Source organism: Mya arenaria, chromosome 13, assembly GCF_026914265.1.
Source record: "Mya arenaria isolate MELC-2E11 chromosome 13, ASM2691426v1".
Classification (NCBI taxonomy): domain Eukaryota; kingdom Metazoa; phylum Mollusca; class Bivalvia; order Myida; family Myidae; genus Mya; species Mya arenaria.
Genome location: NC_069134.1, coordinates 62,279,999 through 62,300,031, shown reverse-complemented (window position 1 = coordinate 62,300,031; position 20,033 = coordinate 62,279,999). Strand labels below are relative to the sequence as shown.

General features: G+C 34.9%; 2 protein-coding genes across 5 annotated transcripts in view; both read left to right on the top strand.

Annotated features, from left to right (window-relative positions):
* LOC128213446 (uncharacterized) overlaps positions 1–18,177 on the top strand; it is a 57,386-nt gene extending 39,209 nt beyond the window's left edge. For all 4 annotated transcript variants that reach the window (XM_052919143.1, XM_052919144.1, XM_052919145.1 and 1 more), the window contains exon 4: positions 13,217–18,177. In XM_052919143.1, coding sequence (XP_052775103.1) covers positions 13,217–13,658 — 442 coding nt within the window. In that variant the 3' untranslated portion in view covers positions 13,659–18,177. The remainder of the gene's footprint in view (positions 1–13,216) is intronic.
* LOC128213444 (uncharacterized) overlaps positions 1–20,033 on the top strand; it is a 33,353-nt gene that overhangs the window by 563 nt on the left and 12,757 nt on the right. The gene's annotated exons all lie outside the window — the stretch shown is intronic.

Below are 20,033 nucleotides of genomic sequence, written 5' to 3'. Positions count from 1 at the left end.
GTTAAGGATGTGCTTCTATTTACACATAGTTGGATCACACAGAAGCGATGTGATTTAAACACATTTGGCTGTGTTTTAAATGCCAGAAATGAATGGTTTCTACTTGTGGAAATGTCGTTTCCCTTATCTGTAGCTTTGCATAATTGGATACAATAATATTTAACTGAAGTACCAAATGTATGTGCGAAACATATTTGATGTACAATATCAAAATATATAAATGATATTGGCTTTCATCGGAAAACACTTTGCTATTTCGTTTAAATTATATCATGAATCACATGGCGGCATATGTCACAAGGAATGTATGATAAAACTATTGATGTGATTTAAACAGCTGGCTAAAAGTTGTCATAAGAAAGCATTGATTATTCAAGACAATAGTTGGATCTAGCACACAAATGAAAAGCAAGTGATGATAGTTTCGTTGTCACAAAAGCCTACGGGTCCATTTTATTCCTCTTCGTTTCAATATTTATTTAGTTAATCGAGCAGTTCTTCCACTGTTTACATGTAATTTTCACTCGATTTATTAGGGAAACGGGTTCCGGTTAATCGATTAGAAGCAAGGCTACATGTGTTGATGTATTGATTTTAAGATTGAGAATCAAGAAATATCATCTTAAGTTAAGGTATTAAGTTGCATGTCTTCATGCTGGATTGAGGGTATAATTTACACATAGAACTTGTATGTTCGAAGCACTTTATTATTCGTTTTCTACTTTTTTTCGTGACTACCGGAGTTTGTTCGCACCGCACTTAAACCAAAATACTTTTTTATTCTATAATTGTATTTTCCCCCTGCAGTTTCGATATCAAAGCGTAAATTAATTATAAAACAAGTGTTTCCAGATGCATTACCGAGAAAACTATTTATTTCTCCAAAATCGCGAGCGAGTCCCTACAAAGTAATGGTTAGAATATATACGATAAATGGTCATGCAATAATTTTATTGAAACGAAGTTTACACACAAAAAACGGGGTAAGCCTGGAACTTGCAATATAAAGCCTTATTATTAATATTGGAACGGAACCCAGAAGAACAATTTTTTTTTATTTGACGTTTCTTTGTTTGAAATGAGAAGTGCAACATTGTCAAAGTCCCTAGCATCGTTTATAGGATCTATAAGGCCAATGGAAATTAATTACTAGATTTTCATCCACATTTTTTCACATTGGGGTTGGGTGACCCTTTTTTCAGATGACTTTTTCATCGTTAAATATGTGTTCGTGCTTTTCTTATCGCATAATGGACCATAAACATGAGTTGCTAGGCAAATTTACCACGAACAATATCGTATTAATCCTTTTTAACATGTGAATGTTATACACCGGAACCGCAGGCATGAATAAACACAAATCCCGGACAGTACCGGACCGATACGGAAATACAAACCCTAGTTCACATTTTTAATTCGAGTTAATACAATTTAAGGGATGGCGAAGAAAGAGGGGGGCGGGCGGGGACATAAACAAGCAATTCAATTATAGTCGCCTAGAAAATGACCTGTTTCGCATTCTTTCAAGGCAAAACATAATGTTTGTAATATTATTTCCAGTATTTTATTTTGCATATATATAATTTACCTATAAAATGAAAACAAACCCATATGCGGTCACCAGAAATTCCAAAGTTTAGCTATCTGATACCTTCATTACCCAGTGAATAACCATTTGTGAACTTTAATGCGGTTAATGTTGCTTTTGAAATTCAACAGACACCTGAAAACTGTGGGGCATATTTTTAAAACCGACAGGTGCGGGTCATTTGTGCTAATTTAACCGAATAATTATGAAAGCAGTACGATAACCTGTTGTTAACCCAGATTCATGATTACCATAATAACATTAACCAGTATGTTGTTTTTTTTCTCTTTGAGGCATTAAGGATACCTTTTATTTGCCCCGTAAGAGGGAGCACGGGCACGGGACTATCCTCATGGACCCTTACGTCATTCATTAACACCATATTTCATACAGTGTACATGGAATTATCAAGTTATCATAAGCGTTTAAAAAGTAACAATTTTAACAGCAGGTGACAGAAATATTGAGGTGTTCGAAAATACACTTTTTGGTCGCATTCTAAGAAAACAAATATATATTAAGCATTCACGCATGGCTCGAATTTTCAGAGGCTCGAGTTTTTGGGAGTTCGAGCCAACGGGGTTCAATTTTACAGTTTGTATTTTTGCTCCTCTTTTTTCAACTTTAATCGGACGTAAATGACATATTTTGTGGGTCGGATACCTTAATGGCTGACTGGGGTCGTGTCTTAAAACTGATTGAAAATACAAAAGGACCAAATATCGCAAAGATACATAAGCCAACATTAAATCCCAGTCTCAACTCATCTTATCGCAAAACGAAAAAGCATGAGTTTACTTCATCTTTTATATGTTCTACTAGTTTTTGAGAGGGCATTCTTTCATAGATTATGCTGGTACTAATATTTGGTCAACAGTTGATAGAAAAACTGTACTTGAGTCAAATTTATAATGAGTTTTTTCTCAAGAAGTCTTGTGCTCAAGAAAAAATGTTCGTCAGAATATTGAACAGAGATGAATACTATACGCGTGGTAATTACGATTCTTCTTAAAAGGTCACTCAGGGGTAAATTGGCCAATTCAAAATGGCATTTATATATAACTCTAAATAATATATGAATTTAATGGCAATACACCTAAAGCTGTACATTTGGTAAACAAAGTGCTGATCGATCGACTGAACAACAGCGTGTTTCGTAACGCGATTGTAATAGAAGTCATACAAATCCATCTTGTGCCGGCTTCTATTGATTTTGTAATAAAGATAGGAATGCTATATTTGGAATGCAGCATGCATCTTTAATTAAGCCATTCTCAGTAGTACGAGGGAGGTCGGTATTTAATAAGATGAAGCTGAAATCGGTAGGCTCTGGACATTGTTAATAAAAGCGCTGAAAGCGTTGAAAGGCTGTAGGCGCGACATCCATGATTTTACATTTTTACAATTCGGTACACAGGAAATGAAAAACGAAACCAATTAATATTTTGAGTGGCCCAAATCTGTTACCGATTGGTGCTTCTCATTACCTAAGAATATGTAATGTAAATGGATGATTTTTTTTTCAATTAGCTAGTTATATAACAGTAACTGATAAACCTATATGTACTAAGATCTACGAACATTGCTTTCATCTCGCAAGTGAATTAAATGGAACTCAATATTGGCTAAAGACGCATGAAACCATACGTAACATTTTTTAACCCCGACGCATTCATATTTTTAACATGTCATTTCAAAAAGTAGATCTGACGATACCTGATTTCGATTTGCGGTACTATAGGCTATAGCCTATAGCCCGTTAATACGTTTTTATTAAGTTCTTAGTACGTCTTGATTCGACCACGTCTTTACTACGTTTTTTAACATGTTCAATTAAGGAAACCTTTAAGTATTCCGTTCTTACCCATTCTGAAAATAGAACGACCCGACTATAACCGGAAACATTTTTTCAAATGACGTCACAATAACGCGGGAAAAGATCAACCACTTGAAATCACTTTAAAACGTCAAATTGAAACACTTCTGGTACCATTATATTTAAAATATAATAAACTTACACTTTTAAAAATGTTGATCTATATTTTACGGGACCTGCAGACACAATACAACCAATAACAAGATCAATAGCTTTCATGTATATTGTTATGCAATGAATTACGATCCGAACATATCCAAAGATGTTGCGTTCATCGATTGATGAACGCAATTGCCGAAAGGCAGTTCATTTAAGGAATGGAAGTTGAGGTGTAAATAATGTCCTATCATGTCCATGACGTCCATAAACACCATACCACATCCTTATCGGTGGCTACTTCTACGTTGACTAAATTCTGACTGCGTCCTGTACGGTTTTTGAGTACGTAGTGGGAACGTTGCATAGTGTGTCGGGGGCATTTTACAAAGCCTTGTTTTGAAAGATTTTAAAACGTTTAAGTTGGCTTTAAACCATGCTCAAGTAATTCATTTTAAGATACTACAGTGTAACATGTTTAATTTTCACAAAATATTCGATGAACAGGTAATGTTACCTGTTCGATCTGTCGAAAACTGTAATAAACTTAATGAGAACACTTGCGTTCTTGTCGACAAATCACTTTTGAAATGTCAGAACAGCTGTTCTTGTTTACCAGATCCTTGAAATATGTTTTAAGAATGGAAATTGGCCGACTTTTCTTGGAGAAATTGGTTGGATACCATCATTGATTGTTGTTTGCGGAGCTAGTGTCATAACAAGATAATAAATTATTATTATAAAATTGTCCGTGTCATTTGTTTACTGTTTACCTACTTATAATAGTTTAGCAGACAAGATAAGCGCCGCCAGTGTATAAAGCAAAAGTATGTAGGTGTCGGATTTATTTAATGAAAGTTGATTTCCTCCATCTAAATTTCCGTGATTTGGCACATATGGTAAACCTCGTAGCAAAAACACCTTCGTATATCTATTCAATTTGCAATGCATGGTCCTTAGAGATATGATGCGAGTATAAATCATGTCCATCTACCAAAATATAATTATTTATTCGCAGTTTTTTTCGATTGTTGCTAAGCGAATTCCGTCTATGTGTTTTTGTTATAGACTTTTGGCTAATTTATTTAATTAAATTATACTGCTCCTTCGGCCTCGGAATAATTCAGTGTTGTTGTTGAGTTTTTTTTGCCTCCACCGGTTGATTGGATATTGCAAAAGGAGTCATTTTGTAATCAAAATGCCGCTAGACCTGCGATGAATGGCATCTGGAGACCTATGGTTGTTGAATGTAGTGTTATGGTTAAAGTGACTAAAATTAATGATACTTTATAATAAAACTGTTGCAGTCATATATTTTTTATCCATACAATATAAAAATTATGATGTTGAAATGGACCGAAAAATCAACTCGGTCAATAATGGCTTGTTGATCTATATTGATGCTGCACTCTCACAGATTGAAAGTTTTGGCATTCTTTAGTTTTTATCTCAGAAACAGATGATTTTGATATCAATGGCTTCAATTAAGTCATTTAAGAGAACTCACAATAGAACAGATCGCATTTGTTTGGAAAACTGCAGAAAATTTTATATTTCTTAAGCGTAAGTAACGCTTTTAGCCATAAACATCATTTTTTGAGCGTAAATATAAAAAAGAAACTGCGAGCTGATCTTTCGTCAGCTATCTTGTATCACTGGTATCCAGACATTTACACAAAAATCGGATCATTCTAAGACAAAAAAGTTGTCAAAACGGTTAATCTGAGAGAGTGCAGCTTTAAAGCATATTTTATTGCTAATGAATAATTAATTGTAAAATAGTCGATAATAGTAATTATACCAACATGGCTGTGTAGATTACTATCAGTCACAAGTTTTAATGTGCTTGTGTCAATGGATACACTTATTGCACCGACTCACCCAGGTCAAATGAGTAAGTGGGTCTGCAATAGTTATTACCATTGCAATAAACTAGACGTTGTAGCCCAGTTTATTACCATGTAGTTAATATGGACTGATGAATGGCAGCCGTGGCGGTTTTCAATGCAACTGGCGTTCGCGTACAAAATATGACATTACGCAATGGTGTATTTTTCTTTAGTGTAAGAAACTTACGCGTACAAATGTTTGATGAGATTTTAAATATGACGTGGGCATTGTTTACGAAACGTTGTTTGAATTTTTTTTAACTAAGGCCGATTGTTTATAACCTTGTGAAAGTTAACAACGTGATTCACGAGATCGTTGTGAACTTTTACACGTGAAATATTTCTTGATGTGCTTATATAGTTTATTAAAGCAAGTACAGCTGAAACAGTTGCCTCATATGCTGTTAGAAATATCGCAGATCACAAGTGTATTCATTAAACTTCCAGAGCAGTAAAGATTTGAAAATTAACAACGATGCCGTTAACAACGTTGTTAACTGAAACAAACCGGTGATATATTGACATAGTAATTGTATCATATTGGGTAGGATAGGTCCGCCGTAAAGAGTATGGTCAATGTCAGGATGCCTTCTGCCTATCCCCCTTATTCCTTTGCCGCAAAACAACCCACCTATCAGTCTCTTATCATAATGAAAACCAGAAAGCTTTGCTTCGTGCTCGACCAAACGTTTTGATGAGTATGTGCAGTCATTTAATATTTAACGAAGAAATGTGCGCCCAGGCCGGGGATCGAACTCGAGTCGCATTGATAAGTAGCGAATGCGCTAACCACTGCGCTAACCGGACAACCAAAGTTAAAGCATACGTTTAAACAGTCAGTGTTTTGAAAGTGATACTCGTATTTAAAATCAATCCATACACATGTATAACAAACAAAAAAATTGAATGATAAAACTTTGATTACTTACTAAATAATGCATTTATGGAAAATATTAAGTGGTGAGTCCTAAAAGGTTTACAGTGATCAACTATTGTTTTGATAAGGTAGAAATGCGGTGTTTTCTGCACCTTTCTTTCAAATTAAACACGGCATCATCCTTCATAATAAAATATTCGATATTTATTCATTTTTTTCGGTAAATTAACACAATTATTTTAAATGAAGTACATTTTATTAGGGAATAAGGCTGCATCTTTAAGATCCATTTCCCCCATTTTATTGAATTGGCGTGGAACCATTTAAAAAGAAAGTGTGCAGTGAAGTGCATTTTTCCTTAACGTTATACACACCCAATACTTTCCTTTTAGTTTTAAAGTAACACTTGACTTTAAGATGATATCAGGTGTTCAAGTGACACGTATTATGTTTCTTAATTGATGTCAGGAAGTATGTCATTATGGGAAATATGCAAACTTATTAACGAACAAATAGTTTTGTTCTGAGTCATTTAAGCTGAGCTCTAACAGTTTTGATTGTTCTTCTATTTTTTTATGCCCCCGAAGGTGGGCATATTAAAATCGCACCATCCGTCCGTCCGTCCGTCCGTGTGTCCGGCTCAATAACTCGTGTCCGGGCTGTAACTTTCCCTTTTTGGACAGATTTTAAAATAACTTGCCACATGTGTTCCACATACCAAGACGACGTGTCGCGTGCAAGACCCGTGCCCCTACCTCAAAGGTCAAGGTCACACTTAGTGTTTATTCACAATGGAGTGCTGCATATAGGACATAGAGTATAGGTGGTCGTGTCCGGGCTGTAACTTTCCCATGTATGGACAGATTTTAAAATAACTTGCCACATGTGTTCCACATACCAACACGACGTGTCGCGTGGAAGACCCGTGCCCCTACCTCAAAGGTCAAGGTCACACTTAGTGTTTATTCACAATGGAGTGCTGCATATAAGGACATAGAGTATAGGTTGTCGTGTCCGGGCTGTAACTTTCCCTTGTATGGACAGATTTTAAAATAACTTGCCACATGTGTTCCACATACCAAGATGACGTGTCGCGTGCAAGACCCGTGTCCCTACCTCTAAGGTCAAGGTCACACTTAGGTGTTTATTCACAACAGAGTGCTGCATATAAGGACATAGAGTATAAGTTGTCGTGTCACAATGGAATGCTGCATATATAAGGACATAGCAGTGTCGGTTGTCAACTATGGGTGGTATTTTTTATGTTTAGAGGCAATTTAAAATAACTTGCCATATGTATTTGACATGTAAAGGCAAGATTTACTTCTCATGTACTGACCTTGTTCATAGGTCAATGTCACAATCGGGGGCATTCGTCACATACTGTGACAGCTCTTGTTTTGTCTCAGAAACAGCTGGCATTGGCATCAATGCCTTCAATTCGTCATATAAGATAACTCACAATAGAACCTTTCTCAATTGTTTTGGAAACTGCCGGATCATTTAAAAGTATAACTAACGAATGTAAATATTAAGAGATACTATCTGACCTTTTGTCAGCAGTCTTATACAGTGTGTGTATACCACGTGATAATTTACGTCGTAAATGCTACGTCGGAGGGCAACATTTGGCTTTGAATGATGACTTAAAACAAAGTTAACTTTTCTTTTTCTCTACCATTTTAAATGAAACGAAGGGCAGTCTATGTCGCTTAAAGAGCACCTCCTTCGTTTTGTTACCGGAGTTTGATGAGATGATTTGTTTCCTCGGTCTCTTCGACACACCTGTTTCCAAAATATTGTTTTGACAGTGCTCCATCAGGCAGCGGTTTTGCGAAAAGGTTTGTCGAAGTGTTTTTAAGGAACTATACACCAGATTGGCACCAAAATAGTTTTTTTTCTGTAACAAACCTGAGGACAATTATTTAATAAAATGTTTCACTCTTTTATATCATTAAAAAATACCAAAATGTAAAATAAAATAAGCAGGAGACCGGATTCGAACCGGTGTCGCCAAAATTGCAGCCCAATATTGTATCCACTGTGCTACGAAGGCTTACCATAAACCGTTGATATATTTAAGCTATATACCTAACTTGGTAATATCACGTGAGAACATCTAATAGCCAATCACGCATAAGAATGAATTCTACTAGGTAGACATACCAAGTAATCTTTTTGTAATGGAAAAATACGAAAAAACTGCGAAAAATAAATTATTTGTAAACTATGTGGTACTTCAGTTAGTTAGTTTCAATGCATTGTACACATCGATACCAAGTTTGTCAGTTTTCGACAATTTTCTCTTTTTTTCGCTAATTCATCATACAGTGTATAGCCCCTTTAAGAAACTAGACTCTCAATAAAACCGAATGTAGGGCTGTCAAAAGGGTACATTTGTGAGAATGCAGCTTTGAGATTTATCATAATATATGTTGTACTTGTCTTAAAATGTAACATTTTTCTAGCTCGCGGGGAACACAATCATGACGTCATGTTTTGTAATTTTACTGAAGGAGTATATTATAGTTATAAGTCTTCTATATCTGCAGACACTTATGCTGTCAAATTGCATGGTACATTTAATGATTATAAATACGTTAAGGAAACATCGTTAATACTGTTGATGTGATCGTATTGTTTTGTTAACTTGTTTTATGTCACTTCCACGAGCTGTAGCACTTGTTGGCAACGTTATGACGACTTTTCCACTTTAAAGTAAATATGTCGATTAAACAACTAGTTCATTATTGTGAAGTCGTCAACACATGTTTAGCCTACTTTGTCGATAAAACGTATTCCAACTTATGGAGATATTATGTGAACATGTCGACACAATTTTGACAACAAGTATTTATCGTCGCCAAGTCAACAAGACTGCATAATCACATTTTATACAATATACGCTTACATAAAAACGTCATCATAAACTCAATTCTAAGATAAACAGAAACCGGATATATGATAAGGAATGTTGTTTCATATAATTCGAGACATTTTATTGGACTTTCAATTTTGAAGGCCGTCTTATCTTGAAATAAACCATTTAAAAAAAAAATGACACTTAACACGATATTTAAAGATATAAGAAACAGTACGTGCTTCAACGCATTAATTCTTCTTACTGAGTGTGCCTATTTTTGTGGTTTTTCTAGGAAAGTGCGATTTAATAACAAGTGTCATCTACATAACGCAATTCACGCAGACGTCAAGTAATTACATCAGACGGGGTTATCCTCTTCATCAATTTTAAGGGAATTCTAATAGTGGAAATGTCATTCTGCAAGTGACAGGCGGATAACATGGCATGCATTCACCCACAAAAAATCTCCCTTTTCAAATCGAAGTAAAGCATCATATTTAAAATGTGTTGTATTATAAATATCGTCCATATAACTTATATATCAATAAAAAAGACAAACAGTTTAGCATCCAATTATTTCGTCAAACATAACTCAATTCTTTTTCATTGTAACACAAATGTTAAGTGATATCGTTCCTAAGTACAACCCAATCGTAACAACTCGGCCATCTCCAGCAAGCCTCGTGTTAGACCTCGGAAGAAGGAATCAAGATATATACGAAAATGTGATTAGGCTGCCGGCGATTAACTCAATAATCATTACGCTAAGTAGATCAATTCGTTAAAGTAAGCAATGTATTGAAATGAATTATTTTAATTTTTGTCTTAATACGCTTTGGAGAAACTTAAAGTAAGATTTAAATCAAAATAAATAAATAAAGCTTGAAACTCTTCGTTATGTGTTCGAATTGACGGTTGATAACACATTGAACACATTTAAATATTCGCACTGCCATGTTGGATCATTTTTTAAAGACCCGTATTATTTCCGAGGTGATATCTGTTGGATAATGGCAGAGTGAGCCCGATTTTGTGACGTAACATGAATACGGTACAAAACATTGTCTATGTTAGATTTCACGGCCTTCAACCCGTTTAAACACTGGGCGCGGGTTGAGCCTGACTAAGTTCCGGGAACAAACTGTAGACACTGTCAATTTACACGTTTTATTGTCAATAACTCAAACAATGCTCATACAACGTTCAAACATCAAAAAACGTTCGACGAACAACGTCATTTAACGCACAACTTTCAACGTACAACTTTCAACGTACAACTTTCAACGTACAACTTTAAACGTACAACTTCAACGAAAAACTTTAAACGTACAACTTTCAACGGTTATCTGAAATTAACAATGAACTTAAATTTAATAATGGTTCACAATAGAAATGAAGATTTAAAACAAACAGGTATTAAACACTCATTAGATTAGACATTAAATGAACTTTACGTCGGCACAAAAAATAAGATATTGCCATATCAAACTAAAAGAAAATGTTAATGAAAGTTTCAAAGCAAGAATTATCTGGTATTTATTACTTTACCCGAAAAAATGATAAAACAATAAAAATACATTTTGCACATAAAATATAACATAATATACGAGTCAAGGATAACATAAAATACAAAAACATGAACTTACTGAACAATGCTATCTTTATTCCCCAAAAACTTAGAAAAGACAATTACAATGTAAAACGGTCAATCAGCGATCTTTTTGCGCACTGAAGGCAGAATGCAAATTCAGATTGTTGTCGCCAAAATATTCACTATACGTACTGGTTGACCAATGAAATGTTGAGTATACCCCATATGGGAACGGATCTAAAAATAGGGCCTCCAAATAAGTATAGTCAAGTCTACATTCATATACAACTCAAAAGAGCACAGAGCAATGGTGTGACTGATAACCCTGCAAGCAGTAAATTGCTAGATAAACAGTACAATGAAAAACAACACTGTCGCTTTCAAAACTGGGTCGTAGACCACCTAGTCTCCGAACAGTCTAAAACTAATAAAGGATGTCACACTTAAATATTTCTATAAATAATAAAAGATGTCACTCTCCGTCATAAAGTAAGATGGGCAGAAAGCGAAATTTTGATTTCAATTATAAGAAACTGATGTACGACGTGATAGATATATCACATTATTTGCGAAGCAGTTTGACATGGAACAGAATTGTACACTGTCAGATCCCTCCTTCTGGATGATGCACAACATTGCAAGGTCAATGTAGTTTAGTGTTAACATATATTCATATAAAATGGCCGCAGTTACAGTTTAAAATAACGTTTTGAGTTTTTGATTACACAAGTTCTCATGGAATTTATGATAATTTGCTGGACAAAAAGGCTATCTATTTTAACATGCTTGTCATTCTAACGAATATAGAATATTCAAATGTTAGTATTTGTTTTCGAAGTTGGAATATACATAAGTATTGATATTTACAGCAGTTATGTGAGTGCCGTGTGGAAGCTGTAAAAAGTCGCCCCGCACTTACATTTAATGTTGTTATAATTTCCAGTTTTACAGAGACTGAGACCGGTACTCTCATAGTTTACATAATCTTAGACCCAGTGCCATTAAACCGGGGTTATGTCTAAACGTTTTGCTACCGAGCTTGTTTCTGTAGTTTTTCACATAAGTATAGAAACGATTAGTGTCGCAGATTTAAACATCGGTTTTAATTGCTCTATACACGTTCAATAGTCTGGATGCCATTTGCAGAATGACATTTCCGCTGATAATAACAATTTCTAAGAATTGATTAAAAGCACAATCCTTTCTTTTGAAATGTTACAATGTGGTCGACAGTCATTGATCTTGGATTGCTTTTAAAATATTTAAATACCAGTTCCTAAAATAAAGTTCTCCAACTGAAGTCAACCTTAACCTTAAAGAAGACTTGTTTAAAACGTCTTTTATATTTGGTGACATTTGTAAATTTCTAGTGATTTAACTTACCTTATACATTTCATTTTAAGGCTAGGACTATTTTGAAATAAAACTGTGTTACTCAGGGTATTTTGATGTCCTTTAAAACAAAATATATGCATAAAAAACAATAGGTAAACCACAAACAGCTTACATCATGATATGATTAGGTATTTTAAATGCTTCCTTTACTGTTATTTGTATTTTGTCAACAAAAGCTTTAAGTGCATAAAAGGCAACAGGCAAACCTTAAACAGTTGATATAATGATATCATTTAATAGGTATATTAAATGTTGCCTATTCTATTTGTATTTTGTCAACAAGACCTTCTTTAGTGCAGCGATTTTCATCTGGATTGTCATTGGCAAAGCTCGAGAGACATGATCTATTACTGTCGTGCCTTGTCTGATAGGAGCAATCCATCATTATATACATCTATGGCCAATGTCAGGATACCTTCTGTCCTCTAACAAACAAGTGATATATGAGTCCCTTATCATAATGAAAATCAGAAAACATTGTTCCGTACTCGATCGAACCTAATGCGTTATTTATCGAATCGCAATATGGAAATTGTGTGGAAAATTCCAGGGTTTTATCGAGTATCTACTGGTTATTCATTTAACGTCGTGTGCCAGATCATAAACAATATCATTCTCCTGCTAGTTTCCATTTACTTGATACACAGTGATCAATTGGCTTTATTTCTGCTCTGAACGTTCGAGAATGGAGTGATTTTACTGCCGAATCCTTTACCAAACTCGAAACTCAAACACCAAGGGGCCATTGCGTTCACAAATGATAACTTTGTGTGCACTTTTTTGTTTTGAACTTCGTCTTTATTGATCGATCTTTGTTGTGCCCTCTAATCAAAGTATGGTCTGAGGGAATTTCGTACTGGAATTGTACCTTCAGTTCTACTTGTATTGAAGAATTTGTATGCCCCCCGGGGTCGATTACTGTTTCCAAGCCAATTTTGTGCCAACAAAGTACAAGACATTTGAAGGCTGTAAGTCATCGCACGCCACATTCTTTAACTTCTTTACTCAACGATTTACATACAGTTATTTCTTATATTTCAGCATTGACAGCCGAGACAACCCGTTCCTCCCCGGGGGTAACCTTAGCAAAGAAGCAGACGATATATTGTCGAAAGCAACCATAGTGCGTGATACATTCATTCTCAAAGGCGAGAGCTCGGCTCAGCCCCGGCAGGACAACTCGCGTCGAGATGAGTCAAATCAGCCAAGCGATTCCTTTCCACGGGAAAATAGCGGGCGCCAAAATGGCAACCATTGTGTTTCACAGAGTCCCGTCAGTGAACATATGACACAAAATGAAATTGTGAAAACTGAATGTGCTATGGTACAAAATGATGTAGCTCCTTCACCCACTAAAACGAGACCTAAGGAGAATGGACAAGTTGACAGTGAAAATTCACTTACCCCCGGTAGCGCAACAAAAGACATACCAGACGACAATAAGGATAAGAAGAAACAAAAGAAATGCTGCATAATTATGTAGCAGCAGAATTTGTAAATAATTGTAAAAAGATTTTATTTATGAAATACTATATTTATAATTTATTCATCGGAGAGCTTTCATTGTTTTTTCTGGGCAGATGAGGAGGAAGAAGGAGCACGTGGTATTTCTGATGACCGGGCATACCTTTAATAGGGTGTGTTTGAACGACTCTGTGTGATTTTTAGCAAGCAGGGCTATCCATCTTGATTAAGTACTGTGTGTTATAATGAGTGTGTGAGTTCAACGTTGCTACGAATTATATGCCAGCTAGCGTTAGAAAAAGCCAGAACGTTGTGATATAAGTCGTTAAGTCAACAGTGTAGCACACTATCACATGGAACTTGAGCAAATGCATTTTACAGTATTGTGTGAATTACGTTTGTTTGATCTACGTAAACACAAGACATAAGCGAGAATACACAAAGAAAAGGTGCTGCAAATAACAGTAATATACATGTTCATGTGTGAAAATATTGGATGGAAATAATGTGATGTGATATTGTAATAAATATTTCTTCCATGATGAAGTTTAAATAAAATTAAAGCAATGAAATAAAACTAACCAAGTTAAATGTACCAAAAACGTATTTATCTTTTTCGCAAAAAAGGAATACAAAGTGTTTCGACGTGTGTGCCTTTTAAGTTCTGAATGAGTATACGGGTTGCTTTGTTATTGCAGCTTTGAGGGTGGAAGGCGTAAGACGTAATCTTTCAAGATATGTATAATGATATGCACATTATAATGCAACACTGAGTAATGTGGAGATTTTGTAGAAATTCATCTAACCAAATTTATACACCAGCTTAAAAACATGCTTATAAAGTACATATACATGCATAGTGTTAAGTACTTTTTCGTTCTGTACAGTTTCAAACAAAACATGAAATCACGAGCATATACAAAACGCAAGGAATAAATGGGATACTATCAGTGGCATGGAACAAACCTTTCTTTGGATTTAACCTACAATGCAATACATTTATACATGCTCAAACGATCAATGATGCTGTGGTGTGGATACAGAAACGGACTTGGAATTATATAACTTTAATACGCAATAAATCATCGCTGCCATAGATATAAAAGCTTCAGTGATGATGGTTCGTGAAATGGTTATTGTAAGGGTATTGCCCAAACAAAACCGGACAAAAGACATAAGATATTGATAAAAGCCCAGGTTTATATCTCATATGTGCTTGATATTAAAACGTAATATTTATTATTATGATATTTGTTTTAATAATAATGCTACAGTCTTACATTGCTTTCAGTGCTTTGATTTGTGAGTAGGATTTGTACTCTCATTAAATATTTCACCGTTTCATCAACGTGACTTTGTGAGTGTCTATCTTACTACAAGAAACATTAATTTAAAAGAAAATTCAAATAAAACAAGAACAAGAGAGACGCAGAGCAAACGCCTAAGCCCGTCTGTTTTGTGTTTTTATTCAAATCTAAAAAGGGCGCTTATCTCAGTATTTTTTACGCAAGGGTAATGGGCCTTCCTATACACGTGTATATTGTCTTTTGCAACATGCGACACCAACGCCACCACAAAACCCCAACAGACGAACTGATAACACTTTATCATAATTCATAAAATAAACAAGATTCAAAATTTCTCCAACAAGCTAGGTTATCCACCTCTAACACTTGTTATGAGAGGGGAAAATGTTACGGTAGGAATGTATGTACTGAGGCACAAATTCTTGGCAATCTTCCAGGATAGCTGCAAATTGTCTGGAAATACAAACTTGTAGCTGAAGGCCATTGGAAATAATGCTGTTGTTCGATGAACGATTGTACCGAACAGTTCATTACAAGCTCTCGTTGTGTACACGTTCTAATTAATAAAATATTAGTATTTAGGCCTGTTAATCATCCCTTTCTTACTTTTTGTACGGTAAGCTTTATAGGGGTTCCACATAAGGGAGGCCGCATAGGTGTCTCAAATGAAAGAAGGCTATGTGTGTCAAATAAAAGAAATATAATAAAGCCCTATTTGAAATTCATTATCATGAATTAATTACAGTCAAACCCCTTTGGCTCGAATTCGTTTGGCTCGATTTCCTAGTTGGCTCGAACTTAATGTAAAGGACCGATTCTCGCTTGGCTCGAACATTCCGAGGCTCGAGTTATTTTGGCCGGTCCCTGAGAGTTGGAGCTAACGGGGTAACGACTGTACATATTTACTCGCGGTGAACACAATAACAACATTCTACACTTTCGAAAGTTTTTTTATTTGAAAGTCCATTGTTCTTTTAATATAGGTCTATGTTATCAATCAGTAGCATTAAATGCTGTTTATACAAAATTGCAACTTCCATTGTCAGTGCTATCAGTACCTTTGCCATGAAAAACCATTGAAGAAATACATACAAAATTCATCTGTGCTTCGGTTCAGGTTGTTGACTTTATTGCAGATGAAACACATATGCGCTATTTATACATTGTACCATTGTGCTATCATAAAAACGCTATAAATGTGTTTGGTATAATGTTTTTGACATGTTGTGGAGATTAACAGAACATATTACTTTCTTTTCCATTGACATTTAAACTAACTGCCATTCAAAGCTGCACTCTCAAAGATTGACTGTTTTGACAGCTTTTGTTTTCGGCCGTTTTTCGAACAATTAATATCTGTTGAATGGTGAGTTATCTTATATGACCGAATCCAAAGCATTGATGACAAAATCAGCTGATTCTGAGGCAAAATAATTTTTCAAAAATTGTCAAAAGTGTCAATCTGTGAGAGTGCAGCTTTAATGGCGAAACGACTCTATGTTTGAACTTAAATGTCTCAATGTTATATAACAATGATTTACATTACTATTTTTATATGCATATTTTCGATGTTTGAAAACAAAGTTAAAATATCGTGGTACTCACTCAGTTATGTAAATATAGTGCACATGCTCGTCTTAATCAAAATAGTTCATTAGAGTATACAACCAATGAAATTTGGGACACGCAATCATTAAGTTCTAGGATTTCAACTGCCATAACATCTTAATCATTAAGATTTTACTTCATGTCATCTAACAATAACATAATTTAGTTTAACTTAATTTATTTAGAACTGGTAAAATTTCAGTGAGATTGCTCTCTATATAGATATACAGCTAATGCACATATTACTATCATTGGAGAGTTATATTCATTTAGAATACAAGCCAATAAATTTGAACAATGGCAATCATAAAGTAGAACGCTTAATCATTAAGAATTTCAACTTCCGCGGCGATTGAAAGGTACGCCTACTGCCACTCATTCTTAATTATTAAGAATTTACTTCATTTAGTAGTTCTATTACTAACATCAATGAACCAGTTCTTTTCCAAATGCCTTTATAAGATAAGTTATATTTTAATAATTGATAGTGTTATTTTCCTATATAGTATGGCGTTGGGGCAATGAATAACTTGGATGACGATATTGGATTTAAAAACGATACAAAAAATAAGCTCATACACGTCAAATGCATTATACCTTTCTGTTGCATGTTCCTATTTGTATGTACAGTCCAATTGATTTGGTTACTTGAGCCAAGACTAACGTTAGGCTAACTTAAATGCTATACAACTGTGTGTTGTTGTTTTTTAACATTACGCGCATTGGCTTATCAGTCATTGGTGTTGGTACGATATTTAATCACATCATCACCTCAGAATCGATCGGTTGACGACGGCCAATTGAAGTTTAACAATTGTTTATTTTAGTATCGGTTTATATTTTCATTACACTGGAAATTAACCTTCTTTACTATACCATAAAAGACCATTCGTTCAACATTGTATAAAGAGAAATTTAAATGCCACAAATGCATCATGAAATAACATTACTCCACCCCTACAGGTCAAATTGGTAGGGTTGTGTTAAATATATTTTATTCCATGTTTTTCATTCCTTTCCATCCATCTGTCACATGTTTTCGCGACATCTGTCCATAAAGCATGCTTTTAATATTAATAAACAATGAGTCATGTATAATGTATATGTACGGCTTGTCTTGGGGTTTTTGCCCATAGGTGGCAGTGTCGGTCAGGGATAGGGATTCTTTTATACTTATTATGTATATGATTATAAAAATATATGTTTCCCATCATCCTTTGTCCGATACTACCACGTGCTATGTCGTATCGGTCAAAACTGGTATAATAAAACAAATCCCTTGACCGATTCTGCCATCAATGCTTTTACTTCCATTGAAGCAAAGTCACACGGACATTAACGTTCATTTGTTTTCGGCTTGCCCGTTTATATTCTACGATTTACTGGGACAGCCCTCGTACAACCTACATTCAAACCATAATTACTATTCATTATATGTACTATCGACATGTATATATATATATACACCAATTTGTGGGCGCAATTTAAGTGTCTGCTTAATTAAAGATGTAAACTATTTCAAAACGTACACAGACCTGTGTCTTATGAAATATATGTTCATTCAAAAATTGTTCATGTTATTTTAAATGACTTATCTCTAGTAAAATAAAAAGTTAAAGCATACGTGAGCGTTATTTTTTCTGATAAAGCATACGTGAGCGTTATTTTTTTCTGTTAAAGCATACGTGAGCGTTATTTTTTCTGATAAAGCATACGTGAGCGTTATTTTTTCTGATAAAGAATACGTGAGCGTTATTTTTTCTGATAAAGCATACGTGAGCGTTATTTTTTCTGTTAAAGCATACGTGAGCGTTATTTTTTCTGATAAAGCATACGTGAGCGTTATTTTTTCTGATAAAGCATACGTGAGCGTTATTTTTTCTGATAAAGCATACGTGAGCGTTATTTTTTCTGATAAAGCATACGTGAGCGTTATTTTTTCTGATAAAGCATACGTGAGCGTTATTTTTTCTGATGTATTTTTAGTTATCCCTACCAGCATTAAGCTATGTTTTTCATAGAGTGTTCGCCGTAGTAAAACACTGAAACTTGATGGCCCCATTTAGTGTTAGTATCACTTGATGTGGTTTCCATTGCTGAACCAGAAAATTGTTTATTAATAAAATGGTCAAGATGCAATAGAATTATTTATGTATATCGTAATTGAGCGTGTGAGCTTAACCATCAAGTCTTTTTTATAATGGGTTGTTTATTTATACGATTAAGTGTTTTAGTATTGCGGTTCATCGGCTACAGAAAACATTTGGTTTGTGCGCGGCTATTTAAGTCCGAAGTACGAATTTGCTTGCCTTTTCCAAACACAGATGCAACGGAATGCTAAAAATATTCAAAATCGATATCTACACACATTATTCGCAGCTCCTCTCAGACCTCTCAGTGCGGGTATCCTCATCAGTGCCGACGAGAATAGTTTAGAGCCAAAATATTTGTTACGTAACATCTATTAGTGACATCCTAAACGGTATTTAACCAAAACGATTTAAGAAAGAAAGATGGGGATGTTTCGGTTAAATCGAATTGGCCAAGTTAAAAAACAACTGAAGAAGCTGATCGCTACACAAAATTAAAACAAAGTCTTTTATGGCCGCCAGTCAGCCATCTTGAATTCGATTGGAACACGTTTTATGTAACCTGAGTAACCGTGCCAAGGTTGAAATATATTCAGAAAATCATGTTCCGGATATTGCGGGCAGTGAACTAAATGAAAACATATCAACGGGCCATAACTCTGTGAAAAATACAAGAGTGGATCATGTCGATGTAAATGCTTGCTACTTCTGATTTCCGTGATTTCAGCAGATTTTGCGCACATTTATCCATCCGGACGGACGGACAAACAGACAGAGGGTCAGCACAAAATCAAAATGTCTACTCCTCCTATTGGGAACTCTGTAAAGAGGGAATTTGTCTACTTATAGCTGTACTCTCACAGATTGAACTTCTTTTATTTTTGTCTTGGAACGAGCCAATTTTTTGCGAAAATCCATGGAAGCCAGTTATTTAAGACTGCTGACAAAAAATCAGATCGGAGATTTTTATATTTAAGTCCAATAATTGATGTTTTATGCGTTTTTCTTAAACCGTTAGTAACGGTTTAAGCCATAAATAATTAATTTTCGAACGGAAATATGAAAATCTACGATCTGATTTTTTGCCAGCAGTCTTGGTTTGCAGATATTTACGCAAAAATTTGCTCTTTCGAAGACAAAAAATAAAAAAAGTTGTTAAGATGGTCAATCTGTTAGAGTGCAGCTTTAAATATTGATGTTTAGATTTATTGTCTATTTTAATTTAAATATATTGTATTGCATGACAATTTATTTACACAACATATGATGAAGAAAACAACAAAGATACCGAAACAGTGCAATGCAACAAAGCTTACGTTCATGCAGAAAGGGCATGGAAAGGGATTGGGCTACGGGTTTTTCCAACATCAGTTACGTCCCTTTCCAAAA